The 26,713-nt window shown below is 41.0% G+C and overlaps 1 protein-coding gene across 2 annotated transcripts in view; it reads right to left on the bottom strand.

Moving 5' to 3' along the window:
* The window catches only part of ARHGEF10 (Rho guanine nucleotide exchange factor 10), a 116,831-nt gene extending 90,323 nt beyond the window's left edge, over positions 1-26,508 (bottom strand). For both annotated transcript variants that reach the window (XM_071548437.1, XM_071548438.1), the window contains exons 1-2: positions 26,356-26,508; positions 12,921-12,996 (exon numbers count right to left, since the gene is read on the bottom strand). In XM_071548437.1, the coding sequence (XP_071404538.1) occupies positions 12,921-12,957 (37 nt within the window). In that variant the 5' untranslated portion in view covers positions 12,958-12,996; positions 26,356-26,508. The remainder of the gene's footprint in view (positions 1-12,920; positions 12,997-26,355) is intronic.
* Positions 26,509-26,713: the final 205 nt, after the last annotated feature.

The raw sequence follows: 26,713 nt of genomic DNA, 5'->3' as shown, positions 1-26,713 counted from the left end.
ACACAGGCTGGGCCTGGTCCCGAGCAGGTCTTCTCCACCTCAGCACCTTATTAGTCAATACTGACACTGAAATTTCACAAAAAAATTTTGCTGATGCTGTAACGAAACCATGTACAGACATTATGTGGAAATCTGCATAAATACATGGGAGATCCCTCTCTGTGCTGAAAGGCATCTATCTGTATTAAGGCTACTAACTTTCTACTAGTATTAAAGGAATACCAATACACTTAATACCGAGGCCACCAGTCTGAACTGGGATAAATGCCATGAGACACCCGACATGAGGCACAGCAGTCACATCACAGAAGCCACGTCACTGCCTGATGTGCCTGTTGGTGATGTCAGTGCTGATGACAGAGGCGCTGCCGAGCTCACCCTCAGCTTGTGTGTGCATGAAGCACTGAACTCACCTACAACATGCTGTCAAATGCAACAGGAAAAACAGAGAGCTTTAATAAAACAGAAATCAAACGGCAGAAAACTGCAAAGTCATTGAGAAAATGAAGTATCCAGCCCTGGCAGTGAAAGGACAGAGTGTGCTGGGTAATGACAGGAATATCATGCGAAGAAAAAAAAAATTCTAGGAAATGTAGTTTTGACCATATAGTTGACATATTTGTGAAAAAGTAACTATTTTTAAGGAAATTTCCACTAGTGAGACCAGTCTGGCTTGTTATTTATTTCTACACTTCTTTTACCTATCAGATTTCCTGTATAAATATTTAGTTTTCAAAACAGTTACCCTTACTTTGAAACAATTTCTGTTTAATGGTTTCATACATATACATTTCTCTAATACAGTCTGTTTAACTCTAATTAGCAATATAAAACTGTTGTATCATCTGATAATACCTTGGCCTGAAAGCTCTTTAAGAGTAATTAGGAGTCCCATGAAGCAGAAAGCTGCAAAAAGACACCCTGGAGACCTGAAACAGGGAGCAAGAGATCCCAGTTCTACCAAAAGAAAACATAAAGTTCAGGTATACAAACTGATTATTGTACTAAAAAGGAGGCTGAAACCCAACCAGAGCAAAAGTGCAAGTTATCTTAGCTCTTGGATTGCGTTTAGCAACATCTTTTTACCAGGGTGACACATTCTGGATATGAAATAGCAAGAGATTTGACTTAATTTTTGGATCATGTTTCTTCCTATACCTTTCCAGCAACCCTACATACTTCCTAGACTGAACCTTCAGATGACCTAGGCAAGGAGATGCCTAAATTCTGGGTCACTGGTCCAAGCTTTTCTCCAGCAATGTCAGAACTGAAGCACTTGCTGGCACATTGCAAAAGCAGAACTTGGAACATCTAAAAGCATCTGACTTCCAACAGATGCTGACACTGACTGTTCATATGTTCAGCCTCCTTCCACAGCGATTGCCCAGGTGGGGCTCAGAAGATGCACACAGTTTCAGGGATCCGTTTATCTCTTTGGATACACTGACAAAAGTTCCTAATTCCCAACGATAACTCCATCTAACACCCAAAGCACCACATGCAACCTGTTCACGCACTTAAAAATAACTTCAACTATTTTCTCCTCATTGTATTCTGGACAAGAAACAAGCTGGAAATTAATTTTTTTACAGCAACTTACTGTATCTTTTACTACACAAAAATGTATACATAGAGCAGAATGGTTACGTTCAGTAAATCCAGGACAACACTGGAAATATTTTGCATTTCAGCTGGCTTCTCACCTACTCATTTCTATTGTTACCACTTCACCCCGCCTAAAGAGAACTATTCAGATAGATTGAATTGTAAACAAAGTACAATATATGCAAAATTTAACAAATCCATTATCCCAGCAGGTAATGGGGAGGGAGTTTAATAGTATCCCCTTTCTCAGCATTTTTATTATTGTTTTAATACATCTTGCTCTTCTTTGCCCTAATATAGTAGGGTCCTGTTACAGCTCAAAAAAAGATACCTGTGGAATTCAAGCAAACTCATCAAAACAGTAATTGTTACATGATTGAACTCTCTGAAATACTGTTTTACAACACCCTTTTAGCACAGCTTCTACCAGAAATTGTACCACCTTAGTGGATACTGGCTTAAGCTGAGCAACAATGGTGTTTTCTTGGGACCTTTCAGTCCATCAGCCTCAGAGTCCTACTCACTACCTCCTTTTAGTTAGCCATGGAGTGGGAAGAAAACTCTGCCTTGGTCTGCACACTGCCCCTAGAGAAACCTGCACCAGTTTAACAGAAGATTGTTCAGAAACCATCATTCTTTCACCTAAACAAAGTTATTGAGCTCAACAACAACAGACTATTTAACGATGAGATGCATTCCTGCAACAATCCTCCTTTGTCAGACTAAATCGTCTTCTGTATTCATTTTAATGAAACTATGACAAGGTCACATTTCCTCGAAAGATTATTTCAATGAGGAAGAAAAAAAAGAAAATCTATATAGGAGGTTGGAGGAGTTTTCTCCCAAAAATGTTTATCAAGTATGTTTTCCTCAGATGATTAGGGATAATTTCAGTTCCTCTCTGCAGCAAAAGCAACCAGCACCTAATATATCAAAAATAGCGTGACCTGCAGGACCAGGGCAGTGATCCTTCCCCTGTACTCTGCATTGGTGAGGCCACACCTTGAGTACTGTGTTCAGTTTTGGGCCCCTCAGTTCAGAAAGGATATTGAGGTGCTGGAGCGAGTCCAGAGAAGAGCAACAGGGCTGGTGAAGGGACTGGAGCACAAGTCCTATGGGGAGAGGCTGAGGGAGCTGGGGTTGTTTAGCCTGGAGAAGAGGAGGCTCAGAGGTGACCTCATCACTGTCTAGAACTACCTGAAGGGAAGTTATAGCCAGGTGGGGACTGGTGTCTTCTCCCAGGCACTCAGCAATAGGACAAGGGGGCACGGGCTTAAGCTCTGCCCGGGGAAATTTAAGTTGGATATCAGAAAAAAATTCTTTACAGAGAGAGTAATCAGGCATTGGAATGGGCTGCCCAGAGAGGTGGTGGATTCACCACCCCTAGAGATTTTTAAACACAGATTGGACGTGGCGCTGGGTGCCATGATCTAGTAAATGGACTAGAGTTGGACCAAGGGTTGGACTCGATGATCTTGGAGGTCTTTTCCAACCCAATCGATTCTATGATTCTATGATTCTATATGTTTCACTGAACAATTCAGACACTTTAGGTTATCATAATGCAAACAAGCTTTTACCTGTGCTCATGCACAAGATAAGAAAGTTATAATAATGTATTAAAAAAGCTTATCTTTCTGTAAACTATAGAGTAGAATCTTTACAGAGGCTTTAGGCATAGTTAGTCAGTATTTATTAGGATTAGTGAAACAGAATTAAAGAACCCCAAAAAGAAAATAAAAATCCTTCAGTTCTTTGCCAGCAATTTATCCCAGCCAGGTAATGATACATATAAGCCCCAAACAGTCAAAAGAAGCAAATTAAAAAATAACTCATCCCTCTCCATATGTTGGCTCACTAATTGAAATTAAAATTTCAGAGCTTAGCTTAGATAACTTTCATAAAAAGAATACCTAAAACTCAGCACAAATTCCTTTATTTTTTTGTTTGTTTGCTTGGTTGGTTGGTTTTTTAAGCAATCAATACTAGTTACTCCAGATCAATGATCAAGCTTTGTTGCAAACCCTTGAAAGGCCTTTATCTCATCATCAAGGTACTCTTTCTGATCAACATGTCTGGGCCTTGTCCCTGCACAGAGCTAACAAGTTAAGCTCAGCAGTAAAATCACCTTACAGAGCAGCTGAGTAAACAGGGAAAGAAAAAACAAACTATAACTTGTTATTCAGAAAGAAAACACCAAGTAATACACAATAATAAAGTCAACATTCAAGAAATCCATAATAGTAAATCATATTTGATCATTTAACACATTATATACACCTAGTAAAGTTTTTTTATTGTTTTTCTTCAAAATAAAATAAGATATAATTGTATCTATGTATACTGTGTTTTCTTTGTGGAGGCTAAAACCAGAAACAAGCCATTTATTAATCTATTTATTTTCTATTATTTTGTTTTCCCCAACACTCAAATACACTTGGTTAGAAGAAAAAACACATAATTAGGAGTGACATGTGACACCATAAATGGTTTTAGCAATAGGAATTTTCTTGTTACTCTTTGTTACACAACTTGTCTGAATTGTCACAATGAATAATTGATCCTTACCTTAAACAATGCATTTTCCTTCATTTACCGAGAGAAATGTGACCTTCAGAAATAAATAAACTATTCTTTTACAGATGGGATAGCAGACACCAGCAAGCTATTGCCAGTTTCAAAGACAAGGAACCATTCATAACTACAATTCATATTCTGTTCTCATTCTTCTGAAATCTTGGCTCTCCTTTTAGCATCATTTGTAACTGTCTGTATGCTGAAAATAGATACCTAACAGGGTTGCTTAGCCCAAGACCAACTCCATTCATAGATACAGTTTAACTTAAGCAATGTTCCTATTTCAACCCCCCAATCAGAGTAAGTAAATACAATTTTCGGGCCAGTGTTCTCCCCTTTCATAAATTAAATCATAAAACATCTTTTTGATATTATAAAAGCCAAAATTTAACCACCACTTCTCTCAGTCAAAAATTAGCTTTTTAAAACAGCTTACAGTTTAAGTTAAAAAATCATTCCAAAAACAGCACAAAAGTTAAATAAATAAATACGTACAGAACAAAGAAGGAAAAGCATCTCCCAAAGCAGAAAAATACAGTTGTCTCTACAGCAACTAGGGTTAGGGTTAGGGTTAGGACAACAGCTGTCTAGCAGCTCTAGTAGAGATAATCAAAAACTTCTTATAAGGTTTGGGTTTTTGTGTTTTTTTTTTGTTTGTTTGTTTTTTGTTGATAGAATATGTAAAGTCATCCCACTGGAAACTTTTATGAGAGTACAGTTGTTTCAACTTCACTCTAACCCACAGACTCAAGATAGACTTCCTTCTCTTGGACAGAGGAACTAGGACTATTTTAGTGTTCCAGCACTGGCAGGCAAATGACAAAAAATAACCATGGAAAGATACAATCACAGCACTGAATTGCATACAGGATATCCAGATTTAAGTCCTTGGCCTCCTTGCTCTGTGTGTCTCCACATCAGGAAATATCCCAGTCACAGCTCTAGAGAGCTGATCGTTTGCATAAAAATGTGTACAAAATACTTTTACAGTAGGTTCCTAGGAAATATCCTCAGCCTATTTTCAGTTTAAAAAGAACAACTTCCACGTCGTTGAAGAACATTTTAAATCCTAAATTTCAGCATAACAAGGTTTCTCACCCAGCTTCTCCCAAGGAACTGGGGACAGTGGTGTGGGTGATGGACACCCAGCACTCCACTACATTTGGTCTTTAAGAACACCTCTCACTTCTGAAATAAAGAGTTACAATTGATTCTCTCTCAGGTAAAGAGTGTACTGGCAGTAATATGAAGACTATGCATTTAAATGAATTCTCATAATGTCCTTGTACAGACACTGAAATTTCAGTATTTGACTTTTAAATTTTAACATAAATCATATGTTAATTTTCTGTAAATATGAAACAAAACATATCACCCATTCATGACTCAATAACCATACTGCATTGCAGCCATGCTCCAAATCTCATCACAATATATTAAACTACCTTGATAGACTCAACTAATTACAGAACAGAGATTAAAACTTATTTTAAGTCCTAAAACTGTTGTAAAAGGCAACTCAGTGTAGGGCAACTGGGATGAATTGCTGGCAAGTATACTCAATATGAGGAAATACACCCAGTGCTTTCTAATAATTTTCACACAGAAATCATGAGGCATAGTGCCATGTACCACAAACAGTGAGAGAGAGAGAGAGATTCAGAGATGAAAATGCAAAACGTAGCCTATTTGACACAGAAAGTACACTCTGCTCTCCATTCTCCATCTTCCCTTGGGCAAGAAGGTATTTGTCAGGTAACCATCCGGCCAAGCAAACAAAGCTGGTTTTCCTTTGGAAACAGGCCCGGATAAACACCCCTCAAGTCTTCACCTAAAGGAAAGGATTTCGACTTTGCAAGATAACCAGGTGTTTTCCAAGAAAAGGAATGAAAAAGAGCCAGAGACAACATCTTCTAATAAAGTAGCAGCACAAGCACAGGCCATCACACGTGAACACTATCCTAGCATTAAAGATCCAATCTCCAGTCCTAGTTGGTCAGTGTGAAGGTAGGTCCTTTATAGGAAAGACACAATGTGATCCCCAATTCTCAGAACTACCAGCTTTGCCATTCCCCCTCCCTGCATAGTCTGCAGCATATCCTTTTCTTATCTAAATAGGCTTGGTTAAGGACACTCCATTACAGTAACCAATTAAAAACAGAACTTACAGCCATGATAAAATTTTCCATTTCCATTTAGATTTTAAAAAAGGATTTTCTTTTGTTGATAGAACAAGATTAATGCCCTATTTTATTTCACAAAATACCCATGGAAATCTTTCATGTTTGAAATATTAAATATCCACTCTTCATGCATAAATTCATATGCACAGACATACTAAAGAAGGAAACACAAACTAGACATATCATCTCAACTGACCATTTTGGAAGTATTTTTGGATTTTACTCTTTGCCAAGGAAGCCTTAGCATCTAGCCCACTCCAGCTCCTTCCTGGGTGCTAACACATACATTCACTCAACATATACAGAGGAAAACACCAGGGAATTTTTAATCATGGGTTAAAAGAAGAAACTTTTTAAAGCAGTCTAGAGGACAGAACATAAGGAAATTAATTTTTCCAAGTTACTCAGTATTTCAATTTGCTCTGAGGTAGGGAAATTAACTAGCACAGACTTGCTACTGCCTAATTAGCTATGCATGAATAGAATGTCCAAACACCAAAGAAAAGATATGTTACATAAGCATAATAAATTAAATAAATATGTTACATTCCATTCTTTCATCTCATGTAGTTTTTTCCTTATCAAGTAGTGGCAGAAGCAGCTTTATTAGGGACTTTAACTGCATCTTAATTTAAACAAGGTCTAGTGTCGGATAGCTGTGGCTAATGAAAAGACATTATTTAACATTGCATGTGAAAGCTACACAATTAATTCATTCTCACAACATCCGCATGACAAAGATGAAAGTTCACTATCATTTTTCCCTGTTGTATACATTAGGATTGATACAAATAAACCTGCGGAATTTACTTCTCAAAACCACAGTAAAACCTACTTGACAAGAATAAAATTGAGAATTATAGTGCATGGTATACACTTGTAAATGGAAAAGCACCCACACAACTTTCAGCACTACATCTACCTTTGTTTGGACAGCAAATAGGGAAAAGTGAAAAACTCCCATAATATCATAAGAATGTATTAAAAATAAATAAAAGCCATTGATTTAATCTGTGGCCCCAGTGTAGGATTTTATAATCATTATGCAAAACCTAAAAATATTTTCTTATGATGTCACAAAGGGTTCTGCACCCAGCCTCACTCTCTGTTATGGGTTCACCTAGGTGGGCCTAGATTTGGGCCCTGAAGTGTGGACTAGGCCGAAGCTGTCAGCTGACTTGAGCTGGGCTGAGCTAACAGCTGACCTCTTCTAGCCAGTAATTTTGTATTCCATACCACATTATGACATCATCTCCAGGGAAGGAGGAACCAGTGTGGGAGTGGTTAAGGCAGTCGCTTCTCAGCCCTCCTCTTGGGAGGACGCACAATGCTGTCCCAGGGGGGATGGAGAGGACCAGGCCCACCACTGGCTCACAGGGTACCTCAGGAAAGTAAACTGCGTTGTTCTGGGTCTCTCCTTTCTGCTTGGGTTTGTCTCCCTGGGTAATAAGCTTCTTCTTAAGTAATGTGTAGTTAGGACAGTAGAATTTGTGTGTTCGTTAAGAAGTTGAGGTGGGGAACTTGTTGTTGTAGACTTGTGTGAGTGTATATTTGTACTCTCTTCTAATTGTCTCTTTCTTTCTGTGAAAAATATATGTAGATTTAGTATAAATTCAGTTTGAAGTGGTTTTTTTTTCTTTCCCCTCTCTTTTCCTCCCTTTCCCTGGTGTTAGGAGGGAGGCTTTTCTCTCTGTGCTTGGGGGGGTTGGCAGTTGCTTATCTCAAACCAAGACAGTTAATGGTGCGCTGGCCGGGAAACTCGGGAGCGACGGAGGACCTTGGCAGGTGTCCCAGAATCTTAGCAGGCTTCCCGGGAGGATTGTTGTAGAAACATAGATTGATAAGTGCCTTGTTTAAGTACATCCAGAACAGAAAATGTAAACAACTCTCCCTTGCTGTTGAATGCTCGTTTTCACTGTTTCACTGTCTTTGTGAGTTCAAACAGCTCGACTGGTGCCTGCTGTGAATGCAGCCACTGCAGAAAAGAGAGGCCCATGTAAGCTGTTCGTGTGTGGCAAGACACGGCTGTTTGAGTTGAATCCCTGAGGACTCATCATGTGAATGCTGATGTGTCCAGGAGCTGATGAGGAGCATCTCACCTGGACTGGCATGGGGAGGAGGTGTTCCTGGCTTGATGGGCCCATCGTGCCTCAGGCCACCTGCAGGTGGATAAAGTCGAGGGGTGGATTTAACCGTGAACACTATTCTTAAGGTTATCCACAGTTGTGAAGCGTGCTTGCCATTGTGAGACCCCAGTGAATGAGGAAAAGAGGTGCCGCAGAACCCCCTGCAGAGAACCCTACAGATGCGGCGCCCAGAACCAGCGCCCGCAGTGCTGAGCGACCCGCAGGAGCCAGAGCTGTCGCTGGCGGGGCTGCCACCAGGGCTGCGAGCAAGCCATGAGAGGCCATGAGCCGTGAGAGGCTGTGAGCCATGAGAGGCTGCGAGCCATGAGAGGCCGCGAGCCGTGAGAGGCTGCGAGCCAAGCCAGGGCTGCAAGCGAGCCAGGGCTGGCGAGCCGCCGGGGCTGCTCCTGCCTCTGCTGCTTGCTTGTGCTGCTGTCGGGGCTGCTTCCGAGGCTGCCAAAGCTGTTAGGACTGCTGCTAAGGGGGATGGGTCACATGGTGAACTGTAGTACTGCTGTGTGACCGAGGAGAAAGACATGAAGAGAAGCTTGTGTAAGCTGTTGACGTGTGGTGGGACACTGCCGTTTGAGTTGAATCTTTGAAAACCCATCGTGTGAGTGTTGATGTGCCCAAGAGCCGAGCCAATGAAGAACATCACACCCTGGACTGGCTGGGGGAGGGTTGTTCCTGGCTCAGTGGGCCTATGATGCCTCAGACCACCTGTAGGTGGATGAGGCCAAGGGGTGGATCTGACTGTGAACACTATTTTAACCCCGGTGGGAAACTAGAGACTCCTGAAGAGAGGATGGTAACCCTACTGAAAGACATGAACCATCAGATGAGATAACCTGAGTTGACCTGCTTTGTTTCCATCTGAAATATCTACCCCATCCTAATGGACTCTTAGCCACATTATGGAGGGGTGGAAATCAGCCCTGAAACAATAAATGTTTAGGCATGAGAACCTAAGATATGAGTGACATAATATGGTATGGAATAAGGGGTGGAGAATGTTATGGGTTCACCTAGGTGGGCCTAGATTTGGGCCCTGAAGTGTGGACTAGGCCGAAGCTGTCAGCTGACTTGAGCTGGGCTGAGCTAACAGCTGACCTCTTCTAGCCAGTAATTTTGTATTCCATACCACATTATGACATCATCTCCAGGGAAGGAGGAACCAGTGTGGGAGTGGTTAAGGCAGTCGCTTCTCAGCCCTCCTCTTGGGAGGACGCACAATGCTGTCCCAGGGGGGATGGAGAGGACCAGGCCCACCACTGGCTCACAGGGTACCTCAGGAAAGTAAACTGCGTTGTTCTGGGTCTCTCCTTTCTGCTTGGGTTTGTCTCCCTGGGGAATAAGCTTCTTCTTAAGTAATGTGTAGTTAAGATAGTAGAATTTGTGTGTTCGTTAAGAAGTTGAGGTGGGGAACTTGTTGTTGTAGACTTGTGTGAGTGTATATTTGTACTCTCTTCTAATTGTCTCTTTCTTTCTGTGAAAAATATATGTAGATTTAGTATAAATGCAGTTTGAAGTGTTTTTTTTTCTTTCCCCTCTCTTTTCCTCCCTTTCCCTGGTGTTAGGAGGGAGGCTTTTCTCTCTGTGCTTGGGGGGGTTGGCAGTTGCTTATCTCAAACCAAGACACTCTCACTACAAGTTCCAATAACTCACTCACGTACGCACTGTCTGAAAGCACTTACAGGTCCTGCTCATTCCTCCTGAACATACCCATGGGTGGCCAGTGCATTTGCATGCAAATAAAACCCCTCAGTTATTACAAAATATACTGTATGTTGCATTCCTTTAGTTGTGATATGTATTTGCAGTTGTACTTGGCCCTAAAATCCTCGCTTTACTTCCTCTTGAAAATGGGATATGAGAATTATCTAGAAAGTGTATTTCAGTGCAATTAAAATTTATCTTCACTGATAATCCCTTAAATATATTTTTTAAGAGAGTCAGCAATGGCAAAGTAAATATACAAGTTCCATTAGTTTCCAAACAAACTCCTTAGGATGAAAGGAAAATCACATAATACTTTGAGCTGGAAGGGACACACAAGGATCATCAAAGTGTAACCCCTGTCCCTGCACAGGTCAGCCCCAGGAATCACACCATGTGCCTGAAAATGTTGACTCAAAACTTCTTCAACTCTGTCAGGCTTGGTGCTGCTTCCTGGGGACCCTGTTCCAAAAGAAAAAAAAAACAGTGGGATGAAGTTCAATAAGGCCAAGTGCCGGGTCCTGCACTTTGGCCACAACAACCCCCTGCAGTACTACAGGCTGGGCACAGAGTGGCTGGAGAGCAGCCAGGCAGAAAGGGACCTGGGGGTACTAATTGACAGGAAGCTCAACATGAGCCAACAGTGTGCCCAGGTGGCCAAGAAGGCCAATGGGATCCTGGCCTGTATCAAAACTAGCATGGCCAGCAGGACCAGGGCAGTGATCCTTCCCCTGTACTCTGCATTGGTGAGGCCACACGTTGAGTGCTGTGTTCAGTTCTGGGCCCCTCAGTTCAGAAAGGATATTGAGATGCTGGAGCAGGTCAAGAGAAGAGCAACAAGGCTGGTGAAGGGACTGGAGCACAAGTCCTATGGGGAGAGGCTGAGGGAATTGGGAGTGTTTAGCCTGGAGAAGAGGAGGCTCAGAAGTGACCTCAGCACTGTCTATAACTACCTGAAGGGAAGTTATAGCCAGGTGGGGGCTGGTCTCTTCTCCCAGGCACTCAGCAATAGGACAAGGGGGCATGGGCTCAAGCTCTGCCAGGGGAAATTTAAGTTGGATATCAGAAAAAAATTCTTTCCAGAGAGAGTAATCAGACATTGGAATGAGCTGTCCAGAGAAATGGTGGATTCACCATCCCTGGAGGTTTTTAAACTGAGATTGGACATGGCCCTGAGTTCCATGATCTGGTAAACGGACGAGTTGGATCGAGGGTTGGACTGGAGGATCTCGGAGGTCTTTTCCAACCTAATCAATTCTATGATTCAAACCAAACCAAAAAACCAACCAAACCAAAAAAAAAAGGCATCAATTGACACAATATCAGGTAGAGCAGAATCTCGATTTGTGCTAAATAAATCTAATTCCAGCCTATTAAGCAGTGACATGTCTATGAGGACATAACACATATATCTTCACATGTCACAAAGAGCATTGAAGAGAAAGAACCTGAATTCTGGAATCATACTGAACTACTATGAAATCTTGTCACAGTATGCCACAAACTGACATGCTGCACGAAGTTTGAGCTGTGGCTGCAATTACTGGCTGTCTTTGAAAAAGAGCAGCCCCTGCTCAAGTGGAAATATTGATTCCTTAGGGATGACTCTTCCCTCACAGCACTACATTGCTTTGGAGATGGATTATCCAGTAGAGATAGTTTCACAGTAACTGTCACTAAACAAAACTGAGCTAAACTCAGGATCTTGACCACATGGATTAGGACAAGGAGAATCAAAACATTTTTGCCAACAATAACCTCAGTGACATCTCAGAGCATTAATGAAACTGCCAGTAATGCTGGCCAGAAATCTAATCCACTAAAAGCTGATTTCACAGGTTCCTGCTTCTTTTACATTCCAAATTTCCTAGTCAGTATCTAGTAACAGACTGTGGCAGTGCCTAAACTAGAGAGAAAGCAGTTCTGATCTAAGATGGCAATTTCCAAATTCCTAAGAGTTACAGCTGAAAAAAACTATGATTAAATCCTCTTTCATACTTAAATGGCTTTGTCTAAGCTCTGTGTGAACAGTAAGTGAATATACATTATTGCTTATAGGGCATTTCATTAACATATACATACATCAATGTATATAATAGAGTACAAGCCCATAAGTAATATTGTCCTACATAAGAAAAAGGTAAAATTTTACGGAAAAATCATTATCTATACAAACGTTAGTGGCAACTTTACCAAAATAAGAGCAACTGTACGGGGTTCAACCACAGGTCTCCATAACCCACATCTCCATAAATTTGTGCTTTGGGATGATCAGAACAAGCACATAATACTTCTACAAAGTCCCCCAGCATCCAACTACCAAAAGCCAAATCCTATTAAGAATTAAAATACGTAATAACAAGCACTATACAGTGGTGTGCTTACAGGAAATCGAACAGGATAAAAAAATAACTACATGCAATGTTCTCTTAGAGAGAGCATAAACACAGAAGGCAATGACATGGTGTCTGTAGATCTTGCCTTTGCAGCCTCAGAAACCTGGGCTACACCAGTGGCCATCAAGCTACCAGCATAGAGCAGTAAGGGGTAGGCTGGGTAGATGACAGGAGCTCATGTTTCAGCAGAATAGCACTGAGACTAAGCCTTAGGGTGATATGGGGAACTGGAATGTTTGAGAAGTAAAAACACTTTTGGAAAGATAATAAAATTGTTACAACAACATTGGCTTTTAACTCCAAACTATTTCAATTACCTTCTGGTGGTGGGGGAGGGAAATCCTCTGTGTCCATCCTAATGTATCCACTGCAGCTTTAGCAGACTGTAAAACCCTGCAAAAATGAAAGGAACATGTTTTGTAGATGAACATAATTTCCAAATGTTGAGACACTCCTTTTCACTTTGGCCAAGCTCATATCTATTAGCTAATGCCATTATGGAAGAGAAGAAATGTGCCTGGCTTCTGCTTCAATATGAATACAGTCCAAACTTTTATGTGTACAGCCCTCAGAATTGGAGCCAATTCTTTTAATGACCTCAGTAAGCCAGCTGACGAAAGACGAAGTTTTTAAACCATTCAGTACTCTGCAGCTCCCATTGTGACTATCACAAGCAGATTACTAAAACATGTTATTTCCATGTTTGGAGCACATACTCTGTTTCAAAATCTTGAAGAAGGGCTAAGAATAAAAATTCAAGGAAGCTACTCAGTTTTGATGATACTTTTCTCCATCTGGCAATCAAAAATAACAAGTTCTAATTATACACTTTGTACACAGCTTCTTTGATTTTTTTATTCCTCCCCAATCTTAAAAATTCTACTTGAGCCCCTTTACTTCCACCTTTCCTGAGAAGAATGAAGTACCAGTGAGCAGATTCCTGAGCACCTTTTCTTTCCTCCTTTTTTCTCAAACGGCATCAATCTCATGTTTTAAGAAAAAGAATAACCTTACAAAGCATTCCCTTACTTCAGTCCTGAATACCTGGGAGAGAGCAAAGCCCAGAATCCATGAGTTCTTTTCCTTCCCTCTCCATAACACTGTTTAATAGTGACATTCCAGTATCATCTAGAAGGAAAATCCATTGTGCTAAGCAATGCATATACTCTGCCCCCAAACCATTTTCACACTAACTCAAAAGACAGCATGCCAAAAAGACAGATTTTAGAGCAAGGCTGAGGAGGAAAAGTGAATTTCCAAAAGCCTCACAAGACAGTGGAAGAGTTAATGCTGAATTTTCTCTCCTACTGTTGAGTAGCCCATAGATGTTAAACTGAAGAAGCTACCACTTCTGCTGGCAATTGCACACAAAACAGATGGAGCCCTTGGAAAGTCTCCACAGCCCAAGTATGAAAAGAGTAAGCTGAAGGAGACAGTGAAATTCAAGGTACAGTGGAGAAATAATAAACTAAATGGATCAAGATGCAGAGGTCAAATGAATCATCAGTGACAGAAGAAGTGGCAGTGAATGAAAGAAGATGCTTCAAAAAAGGATCCAGCCCAAAATTTACCTCCCTAACATTAGGTATGCAAGGGCAAATCATCAGGACAGATGTATCAAAAAGTGTAACAGCTCTGGTAGAATAAGATCCTATTGTGATGAAACAGTAAATGTAAGTTGTTATGAATTAAGCATACAAAATTCTCTTTTAAAGTCTCTTAAGCTTTGGTAATTCCTAATCGAGTCCTGAATAAAATCAAGTGGCAGAGCTAAGGCTCCGAAATGATTCACCCATGTACACAACATCTGTCCATATCAGAGAAAAAGTTCCATTATTTACTTTCACTATACAGTGCCCCTTCTAAAGCCTCTCTACAATTTCTATCAGCAGAGCTCCAAGGCGTGTTCCTGCTTATAAATGTCTGGTATGCATCTTGCCACACCAAAACTGGCAGTCAGAATGAGTGATAGTTACAGTTTGAAAAAAAAAAAAAAAGGTGTTTTCTTTATTCTTTTAAAGCTACATCTAACTGGAGCATAGGTTTTCAAGTGTGAAACATAATAACCAGCAAATCTCTGAAAGTGAGACTCAGCACCTTTTCCAAATGCATCTTTAAGAGTAGCTACAAGGCTTTGAGAATGTTTTGGGTTTTTTAAATTTAAACATATGATGCAAGTTTTTAGGCATCTATGAAAGTTAACTTCAACACTGTTTTTTTTAAAACCAATTTCTTCCTCACAACCAAATATGAAGAAGACACAGAGCTGAGCTATGGAACTTTATTCTCATTTTGATCTAGCTCACAGTAACATGCTTCAAATTACACAAGAATTGTGTCAAGGAAGGACACAGACCCAGTGTTAGAGTTCTAGTCACTGACCTGCTTGCTCCTATCTGAACAGTGCAGTTATTCACAAGAAGAAAGATACACTGTCTCACTTAAGAATGCCTCAGAGGTTGATTTATACATTGCATTAATTCATCTTGAAGTTCCACATATTTTCTCTATTTTTTCAATGCCGAGAAAAACCCTGCAGCAGCAAAGAGCACTTGTGTATTATACATGCCATCAATACTCTCCACAAAATTAAAATAATTGTCATGTTATGTAGCAGACACACGTTTACGAACAATCTCTAATAGGACCATATTTTAAAGAGAAGTTTTTCACTCTTCTATTGAGAGGCAGCAGAACTAATTCAAGTTAAAGATGTTTAAATCAAGATTAAGGCAGATGATTTTATTGATTAGCAGCATATGATATATTTGCACTTGTAGCTCATGTGTTTTCCCCATTGATTCTGCTGCTAACAGAGTTACACAGAACAGAGCTGAACAGGTGCATTCAGATAATAACCATGGAAATCACAGATCAAATTAACCTGAAAGGGACTTCTGAATGTTCCTTCATACACTCAAGACTGGTGTTTTTAAAATTAAATCAGGTTACTCAGGGCCTTTATCCCTCCAAGTTATGAAACCCCATGAAGGTGGAGGTTTTACCATCTCCCAGAGCTTTCTGCTCCTGTGCTTAACCAGCCACTCCAGGAAGAGATTTTCTCATATGCCCATCTGGAATTACCCTTGCAGCCATTGCCTCTCACTGTCCTGCTGTGCACCTCTGAAAAAAGTCTGGCTCCATCTTCTTTCTAACTCCACCTTGGGAAGCAAAGGACTGCAATTCAATCCCTCCCAGTCCTTTCTTCTCAAAAAGAGGCAAACCCAGTTCCCTCAGCCTCTTCTGACCTGTTCCCACTCCTGACCACAGCAGTGGCCTTCACTGGACTTGCTCCAGTTTGCCAGTCCCTCACTTTTACTGGGGCCCCACACTGAACACTGAATTCTAGATGCAATAACAAGACCACTGACTAGATGGAACTTGGTTTAACATAAAATAATATAAAAAATGTAACAGCTAAATGCTTTTAAGACAGAGTAATACAATTTTGTTCTGAAAGTATTTAAAAACTGCCAATAAAAAAAATTCCCTATTAAACATGAAACACGTATGCTAATATATTCATGTGTATTCCATTACAAAATTATGAATCTGAATAACTGAACAACTTCCTTGGCCTACTGGACATGACACCGAGGTTATAAAAATATGGAGCTTTTCCCCCCATATAAAACTGATTTCATAAACATGATATAACCTCTATTTAATGACTCAAACTGCACCCTTGCAGGCTCCACAGCAATCACAGAAACATTGGGACAGAAAGAAGCTACTGAAGTTACCTCACCCAGAGTCCCACTGGCATCCAGATGCGTGACCAATTCACCTGACTCAGTGCTAATCACCTCCTTTAATTCAGATGTAGAGGGTAGAGGTAGCAGTGACCGTGTGGACCACAGTGGTGATCTACAGATTGCCTCCTTTCCCTCTCTTCCCCTACATTTACCCTGTGTGTCCAGTGTACATCAGGTGCAGAGAGAGAGAGAGACCAAGAATCTCCTGGACATTTTTATCAAAAGCAGCTGACCCTCTCTGGTCAAAACATCGGCCCACACTTCCCATGTCTGTTTCCTGATGTTTTTATCTGGTTCTTTCCTATGAAACTGTTAGGAGGAACATGTAATTCTTACTCTTATTCACAGACTCAAACAGGAAAGATAGCTTTTCAATCTTTTAACACAGTTTACCTGCCCACTTGTAACTGAACCAGTCCATCTAGGCAAACCCCAATTATTCCAAGCCTAGGAGACTACTTCTGTTAAAAAACTGCTACTTATAGCAGGGTAGCATGCTTTCATTCCAGGTGTTTAGATAGTAACTTTCTAAGTTTGGCATTAAAAATAAGGACTAATCATATTAAATGCACGAATTTTGAAAGAAAAAGAAAAGCATATCCTTTATTATACTGCAATATATTCAGTTCCTCACTAAATTTCTAAATTTTAAATTGCTACATAGGAAAAAAAAATAATTAAACTGCCATATTAATATCAGATGGTCCTGGGCAATGTTTCTGATGCAGAGAAGCCCCACACAGTCCAAGCACTCAGATTTCCAATGGTACTCACACAAGAAACCAGAAGTGTCCAAGTATGAAATGATCCCCAAGGACAGCTCCCAGCATTTACTTCAGTTTTTCCACCAAGAACGCTCACCTTTGACCATGGTACTGAAGGTACCTTGGAAAGCTGGTACGGAAGGAAGTGGGAGCCTCTGATGTTCCACAGCAGACCTCGTAGCCCAGAGGGCTAATGCCTGCATAATCCATAAGACTGAAATTCTGATTTCACTGCAAATGGCAGTTTCAGCAAAGGAAACAAAGGCACCTTTATACTTGCCCAAAGACTACAGAAGAATGTCAGCATTCCTCTCTGTGACTCAGTCTCCCCTTCTCCTAACCTCTTGTAATTCCTTCTGCCTCCAGGACTAGGTTTCTCAGCTATGTCTGTACATCACAGTTTGTTCAATGATTTCCTCTCATTGTGGGATAAACAACAGACCATCAGTTCTCAGCTACAGGACTACAAATACTGATCAACATCTGTATTTCCACTTCAACAGAACTATTTTCCATAAGTTATTACTTGTGCAGAGGTCAGTAGGTAACAGAAACAGGACCAACACAAACTCTGCCAAACTATGAGGCAGTGCAGCATTCCAGTCTGGGGACACAGTATCTACACACTGAGCTCCCAAGGGCACACGTGCTGCCAAGTGTTTTCAGCTCTACCACTCTAAGATGACTGACATACCTTCTCCTTAGGGTGTGTGCATTGTAACTGCAGCAACATCAGGACTCTTCATTCTTAACACTGAAGAGAGAATGAGCCAATGAGCATTATATAATCACAAACAGAACCTGAATCAAGGACACACAAGAAAACTCTGCTACACAGAAACCCCAAAAAATGATAGTACAGTTTGTTCTCCATACAAGTTATTCCTAAGAAACACAGAATGTAGATTTCTTTCCAGAGGTGTCTACAGTGGGTATGATTGAAGCAGGCATTCATATTATGACAGCTTCCCATCACATGTTGTAAGCCACAGAAGAAATCTGTATCAAGACTGGATCATTATTTCTTTTAAAGTATATTTGGTTTTATTAATAGCTAACAGTCCTATTCTATACAAGTTTCCTTCTTAAATTTATCATAGAAAATTATCCAAATCATGGACAATTGAATAATAAAGGAAGTACACAGGTTTAGGTAGAAAATTAATATGAAGCTCACTTCCTTGTTCAGTTAAAGTTGGGGGAAATTCTATTACCTGCAGCAATTCAAACAAGGTCAGATCTGCAGAGATGCACATTTTTCAGAATGTAGAGAAAATCCATTTCCCCAAAATCTAGTTGGCTTCTTTTTCTGTTACCCTCTTACACCAAGCAGCATCCCACTCCAAGCCAGAACAACCCAATAGCAGCAAGCCCTGAACAAGAAGCAATCTACAGAGACACCTGAAAAGCATGGCTGAACACTGGGTTTCTAGTCTTTTTAAAGGCTATTATTTACAACATTTCTTCATCTAGAGTGCATTCCTGCTTAGTACATCATCTAGAAGAAGGGAAAGAAGAAAGCAAAGATTGCATTTGTAGATTTGTGCAAGGGATCCTGATCACAGTGCAATGAGAAAGAACTATTAAACTTTTGATATTTATGTTCTTTTCCTCTACAGATTATTATTGCAAGGCAAAGTACAGAACCACTGCCTGACAGACTCACTCAGATTGGTAGGAGGTCATGTAGTCCAACCTGCTGCTCAAAGCCAGGTCAGCTACCAAGTGAGTCCAGGCTGCTTTACCTCCTGAGATACTGAAAATCTCAGGAGATAAAGTATTGTGTGATTTTTCTCTCATCCCAAGAAGTTTGACTGGAAACTAATGGAACTTGTATATTTTTTTACTTTGCCATTGCTGAATCTCTTAAAAAAAGCATATTAAAGGGATTATCAGTGAAGATAAATTTTAATTGCACTAAAACACACTTTAGTTTACTTCTCACTTTTCTAAAGACAGACTGCACTACCTTGCCAGGCATCCTGTTGTCTTGCTTGCTTTGTTGTCTTAGAAAAAAACATTGCCCTTAAATCCAGTTAGAAGCACCCTTACTTTAGTTATGACCATAGCTTGCTGTTCTGTCACCTTACTGGCAGCTTGCCATCAGGCCCCCACGAGGCATCTCTTCTCCAGGCTGAACAAGCCCAGCTCCCTTAGACTCTGCTCCGAGGCAGTGCTACCACTCCCTGACATTGTGGCAGCCATGTGACGAACTTGCTCAGTTTCATCCACATCTCTCTTGTATGAGGGCAGGGTGGGGTGTGGACACACAACTGGACGCAGTTCTCCAGGTGTGACCTGACAAGTGCTGAGTGAAGAGGAGTCCTTCCCTCAGAGAAGACATTCCTTCCGAGGGGCACAACCTTGCCCTCATCATTGTTGAATTCCACCGAGTTCCTGCCAGCCAGCTCCTCCAACCTGCCCACATCCTCTGAATGACAACCCAGATCTCAAGGACATCCATCTCCCACCCCTTTTCTCCAGTTTGGTGTCACATACAAACTTCATGAGCAAGGGCTGGTGGATTTCCACGTCATGCATAACATTACAAAGGACACATCCCATGGCAGACAGCTGGGGCACTCCACTGGTTACCAACCTCAAGTTATAAACAATTAGTCATCTCTAATAGCAACCATTCCACAAGGTTTCCACCTGTCTAGTAGCACACCCACCCAGATTACAATGACATTTTGCAAAAGACCTTGCTGAACCCAACACGAGCATGTGGTTTTACTAAGCTCAGTAGGAATATACCTCATTTACAAATACAAAAGCTATGACCTACAGAATTTTAAGGAATGAGAAAAGTATGGATAAAAACTTATTGAAACTAGGGAAGGGAAGATGTTTCTGAACATGTATATAAGACACCTGACTTTTAGTGAATAAGCCTTGCTTCTGTCTTTTGTCCTGGCAACTGTTTGAATACCCAAAGGAAGAAGACAGGCATCTCCCCAGGTCTTGGAGGCCATCCTGGAGGTCAGGAGTACAAATAAATGGCAAGAATCTGAAGAATTAAAAGTGAGCATTGGCATCACATGCTTTAAGTCAAGACAGATTTGATTTGTTTTGTTCCGTGCCACACAAACTACAGGACTGTGCTACTGGGTCAACACAGTGATCTTCCATGTCGCACATGCAAGCAAAATAAAAATATATCAATAGTAAGAGCATTTTTCATTTGCTTTATAACTTGATTGCAATCAAGTAACTTCATCTGGAAAACCAATTTTATTTCTGCAACCTCCTTTTTAAAACTTAATTCAAATTAGTCCCTTTCTACACTGAATATCAAATACTACCTTAATTGGAAATATCCTCATCAACATTTCTATTTTTAAGTCAGAGAAGATCCTCACATACTACAACACTTCAATAGTGATATAAACCTGCACAGGGTTTAGTGCCATACATATTAATATACATGTAATTAGAATTATTATACAGAGACTGTAGAAATGTTTATTAAAAAATGCACCAAAATAACACTTACTCTAGTGATTCTGCTCAGCCTCACATGTAAAATACCATCTTGTACTGTATTGTTGTATGGCCAGACTTCGTGAACGAAGATTTGGGAAGGGCTCTCCCCGTGTGGGTGTGCCCTTACAGCCTGTGCAGTGGATTTTTTAGGTGAGGCACAGAGTGTGCAGAACTGGCCCCACCGTGTAAGTCCTAAAGGTCCATCTGCCACGGCCGAGCGAGCTTGGACAGTGACAGTGAAGTCCTTGGGACTGTCACAGCACCCGGTACTAACTGGGGCTGACTCTGCTGAGCATCCGAGATCTGATGGGATTGGATGGCAGGGAGGCATTGAACTGCCAGAGGACGGTCCCTACTGAGACTCGAACTCAGGACCTTGGGATTCAGAGTCCAGAGTGCTTTCCTTTACACCACGGGACTGCCAAAATACCATCTTAGCTTCGAAAAACAAAACAAAACTAAAAGTGGCATAAACGTTTTTTTATGGATACAGTCAACAAAGCATTTTTCCCCTCCAACTGCATTTCAGTGACACATCCACCACAAAAGCAGAAAGTCCTGTTCACAATTGCATTAAAATCATGCATTCTAGTTTTACAAGGCATATGTTGTCTTTCAAGATACTGATGACAACTAATGAAGAATTCCACCAAGTTCTTTCCAATGATACAAGTGAAAGAATACACTGAAATGAATATTCAGTTACTACTGCTACATGCAAACTAAGTTCTGACAGAGACACTTTTACTAAACATTTTCAGTTCTTTGGGTACTACTGTTCTTGGAAAAATAACTATGTTGTTTCTCATTGAGGACAACCCATTACATCTGACCATTGCAAAAGCATCCAATTGAACAAATTTATTTCACCCTATGAATAAAGTTATATAAAGAATATAAATACAGAGTCTTATTTCTGAGTTTCAAAAATATTTGGAGCAAAATATGGAAATTCATTTCTAATAACAAAGCCATAATGCATGCTCTAGAAAAACAACACAACTTTATTTTCTTTTTATAACATCAAAATTTATTCACATAAATCAGAAATCACACAATGCAACTGTAAAATCATCAATTACAGTATAAAAGAAAAATAGTAATAGCACATGCAAAGAACAGCCCTTGTCTTCAAAAACCATATAATGGAAGATAGTTTCCCATGGAAGTGTAAGTTGTGTATCTGGTCCTAACATCAGCAGTCTCCGCTCTTTCCTTCATTTGCAAATGATCTAGTAGAACTCTTTCTTCTCAACCTTCTACAGTTTGAAAGAGAAGGTTTTAAAACTCAAAAGTCAGTCCATGGTTTGCAACAATATAAATATTATGTATAATATTCTAAAAGAACACTGAGGATGAGTCAGTGAGTGCTGTAAAAAGGTGAAAAACACAAAGACAAGAGACATAAGTTCAAGACACACTGTGATCCTAGTAGGAAATCTAGATATTGTCCACTTCCCAATAACTTACTATCCCACCTTAGAGATGAAGAAATAATGTTTACTCTCCTTCCTGAAGTTTCTGAGATGTATATTCTGTATCTCTAAGGAAAAAATATTCATATGATTTCTGCAATTTTTAAATGCATTTCAAGAAAAAAAAGAGATTACAGGACAAAACCAAGAGTGAATGTTTGACCTTGAGATTGGATCCTAATAGTTCACATTCATGGTTCAGTCCCAAGTAACAAGTATTCTACAGTACAGTAAGTCACTGAAACAGATTTTCCCAAGATAATGCCCCTATTCAGCAGCACGTAAGTAGAACAATTTATTTTGCTCTGCTTAACTGCTTCACCCACGCATTTGACATTAAGCTTCAGTCTTCCTGACTGAGCAGTGAACATGTAGGACATGAATCGATGTGCAGTTATGCATCGCTTCCCACAGTCTTGCTGATTCAGGCATTTCAGAATAAAATATGAATCAAGTTTTTGATCTAAAAACACAAGTTTGAAAACATATTTTTCAAATCTTTTTTAGCATTACTTGTCATCACCCCTTTAAAAACAAGTCATACTTTTACATGCTGCTGGTTTCAAAATAATCCAAAGTATTTTGGATTCTTTACTGTAAGAAAATGTCCAAGTGATTTAAATCTCAAAAGACATTAGTAAGTCAGCAGTTTCCTTCCATGGATATGTGACAGAACTTGAGTCACTGAGATTCTCCTCTCTGCAAACCACATATGCACACATACAATGACATTACTGAGAAAGATTTGAAAAAAAAAACACAGAAAGAATATTAAGACATAGTTCTATAGGTCCATAATGAGAATTCTGTTTTACCTTGCTCTTGTGCCTCCCCTCCTTATTATAAACAGCACTACCCCTTCATAACATACCTGCAGGCTACTTAAGTAATTCTGAGGCTTCAGTGCATGAATCCCTGATAATTTTCAAGCATCCAGGCTTGTAGCTTTTCCACTCATTAAAAATACTTCTAGATTCAGAAATTAATTTATCAATATTAATTTCCCACTAACAGAAGCAATAACAAGAATGACTTTGTATGAATAGGAATGGGAAAAGATATTTGCAATGAATGATTATTTTAACAAAATGTGATCTTGGATATGAAAAATGCCTCCCTCACATGTAGAATATACACAAAATGAAAGACTAATTCATAACACTATTAATGAAGCCTCATTTATTGCTTCACTGTAACATACAAAATATTTAAAAAGTAGGACCCACTGAACAACTGCATTCACAGTGTGTAACTCCAAAGAAGTTTCTCTAAAATACAACTGCTGCAACAGATATCCCACAAGAAGTATCCAAGGATAGCCTGGAAATGCACTTGCAGCTCAAAAAAAGCTTCAGACAGCTGAACTTATAGCAAGATTGCGTTAGAATACCTTTAAATTTAGAGGCGATAGGACAACTCCATGAGATCCTTTCTATAATTCTAAACTAAAACTGTAAAATGGAAATACATAATTAAAGGAAAAAAGGGAAACAGAAGACACTTTACATAAGCATTAAGAATTACTAAAAAAAGATGAGGAAAATAAGTGCTACACACTGCTCATTTCTCCATCACATACGAAATTAAGAGCAGTATAGTACTACAGATAAACTGGCTACAGCTCTGCACAATACATAAAGTTCAATCTCAAAGTCTGAATCAAAACTGCTCCTCCTTCTCGACTGCAGATTTTGCTTCCTGGCTTCTTCAGAAATAGACTGAAGTTTACAAATTTTCTACAACAGATTCTAAAAATAATTTCTACTTTATATAGAAGCAGTTGATAGACTTCCTGTTTTACAAATGAGTAATGTGCTATTCCCAGTTGCATTAAATCCCATTAACAATTATGAAGTTTGACAATAGCCTGTCAACTTTTAGACCTGATTGTTTTCCTTCAAATGTTTATAAACTATCCAAGGATTTCTAAACAGCTCAGAATCAACTGAAGTACTCCTTCGGTGCTTTTTTCATAGAATCATAGAATGGTTTGGGTTGGAAGAGACCTTAAAGATCATCTAGTTCCAACTCCCCTGCCACGCAGGGGTCAGGGACATTTTCCACAAGAGCAGGTTGCTCACAGCCCCATCCAGCCCAGCCTGGCAAGATGAAGCTTGTTGCACAGTATTCTATGCTATGCTCGTCTACCAACTCATGAAACTACAGCCTATAGGGTCAGAGAGAACTCCTGGGCATAGGGAAAGGGAAGCAACTTCCTCTCCAGTACTTTGGCATGCTCACCCCTGGCTTGTCAGAGCCAATAGCACAAGCTTTGCACATTTGGCCTCCACGTCTTGGAGCTGCGATTCCAGCCCGCACACACCTGTCTTGTGACACTGGGACTCCTCTCCATAGCCTGTGGTGCATGAACTTCTGAAGTCCAATCCAGAGGATCCTGCTGGTTCCAGGCACTCAGCAGGAGATCACAGACAGCACATTTCTCAAGCATCTGTCTGCTTCTGTGGTCCCTTCTCCCACCACATCCATCTGTGGGTATCAGACACAGAAGTCCCACGCCACTGGACACCCAGTGCCATCACAAGACACCTGTCATCCCTTACACAGGAGGTCACATCACACATACAATGCCAAAGATAAGCTAAGAAATCCAGAGAATAATATTATAAAAATCCTGAAATTTCACTGTAAAGCCTTCAGAAGTATCAGATTTCAAGGTAGTGTCTACAGAACTACTGTTCATAACCAGATAAACATATGTAACTAGTTCATGGACTACTGAGCCAGAGGGTGAAAAAAAAAGACAAGATGGATTAAACAAAGCAAGTCAGACAGATTATCAAGATCAAACAGATCACCCAAGTGAAAAGAATGAAGGGCCCATTGAAGAAAACAGCTGAACAGCCAGAACCCTTGCCTGAATAATGGGCTTGAACTTGTAGGCTCCCAATGTGTCCTGTGTTCAGGCAATAAATCTGTGTCTCCCAAGCAACAGAAAATTCAAAAACTGTAATACTTCAATTCTACTGCAGAACAGAAATGAAGAAAACAGAAGCTCAGAATGCTCAATGGGGTTCACCAAGCATAGTGGAAAAGTTTATTTTCTTTAGAATAAAAGTAGCCACTAATTAACACATGCTGGTATAACCTTACTGTATTTATTTATCAAGAAAGAGCTTTTAAGCAATCTTTATTTATTTCTTGAGTCACGCAAAAAAACCCAAACAAACAAAAACAAACCAACCAACCAACCAACCAAAAATAAACAAAAAACCCTCCACACAAACCCTACACTTTTGATGCTAATAGTTAAATTGCATGACTGAAGAAAAAGATACTCTTTACATTGCAACTAAACACCTTCAAATCTATCAGCACAAGGTTAAAGTCATAATATTAGCAGCTTTGGGAAATAAATAAACAAACGATTAAAAAAGGATCTAATATGTAAATAAAAGAGGGCAGAACTTAAAATGGAACAAATCGTTTCAGTCAAAAATACAAGCACATCTTCAAGGCCTTTAAAATAAGACTCTGCTGTGGGCAAATTATTAATAGCTGCTTTTCCAAGCACCTGGTACTATCTACTGACACAGCCTGCTTGCTCACTTGCTCAGGTGAATGACTGGGCAATCTCTGAAAGCTGTTCTTGCCGTACCCTGTAAGCACAGAGCATCCTGCAAAAACTACAGTCAGGGATCACCACAACCAACTATGTAACTTCTCCAATAGTTGCACCGTGAATTACAAAGAAACCAAGGACAATTTTAAAACCTCATTGGAAAAAATAGATAAAAGCACAGTTGTTATTGTAAGGAAGTACATTTTCATTCGTGTCAAGAAAGACAATTTAATTGCAGATACCAACTGAGAAAATGTGGTCAACACCAGCTTGGAAAAAGACAAGCTTTGAAAGAAACTCCAGCACTCTCGGGAGGCTGATTTTCCACAGCCTTGTTCGTACCTGATGGGGAGGGCAGGGAGCAGGAGCTGGCGGCGTACACGCGAGAAACCCCCGCGAAAACCTCGGGGAAGAACCTTCGCCGCAGTTCAAGAGCGAGAAGTCCGGACAAGGCGCGGATGCGTTTTGGGGACCCCTCGCCCCCTCGCTCGGGCAAAACCTGCGCAATGACAGACCTGACGGCCGGTTTTGCCTCCCCTCCCCGCGGTGCTGCCTCCCCGGCCCCGCAGCCTCAGCCAGGCAGCCCCGGCCCCCGCGGGGCGTCTCCGCACCGCACACCGAGCCCACCTCCCAGGACCAAACTTTCCGTGACTAACACCGGAGCGAGACCCCGGACCGGAGCGAACACCCACCTCCTCCGGCGCGGCCGGAGCCGCCGCCCGGCACGGCCCGCTCCGCTCCGCTGCGCCGGGGCCGCGGCGGCTGCCCCGCTGCCCGGACACGTCACTGCCCCGCCGCGGAGCTCTCTCCAGCCGCCGAGCGGAGCTCCTGAGCGCCGGCGGGACCCGCCCGGCCCGGCCCGGCCCCGCCTCGCCGCGGCCCCCGCTGCCGTCACCGCCCGCCCGGGGCCGCCGTGCCCGGCCCCCGCCCTGCGGCCCCGCCGGCTCCCGGTTGGCGCAGCCGGGCGGGCCGGGGCGGGCAGCCCGTGTTCCCCCGGCCCCGCCGCATTCCTGCCGCCGCACGTGACACCGCCCGGGCCGGGAGCGCATC

The sequence above is a fragment of the Pithys albifrons genome, chromosome 2 (assembly GCF_047495875.1).
Source record: "Pithys albifrons albifrons isolate INPA30051 chromosome 2, PitAlb_v1, whole genome shotgun sequence".
NCBI lineage: Eukaryota > Metazoa > Chordata > Aves > Passeriformes > Thamnophilidae > Pithys > Pithys albifrons.
Note: the sequence above shows the minus strand (reverse complement) of the source record. Positions and strands in the feature narration are given on the sequence as shown.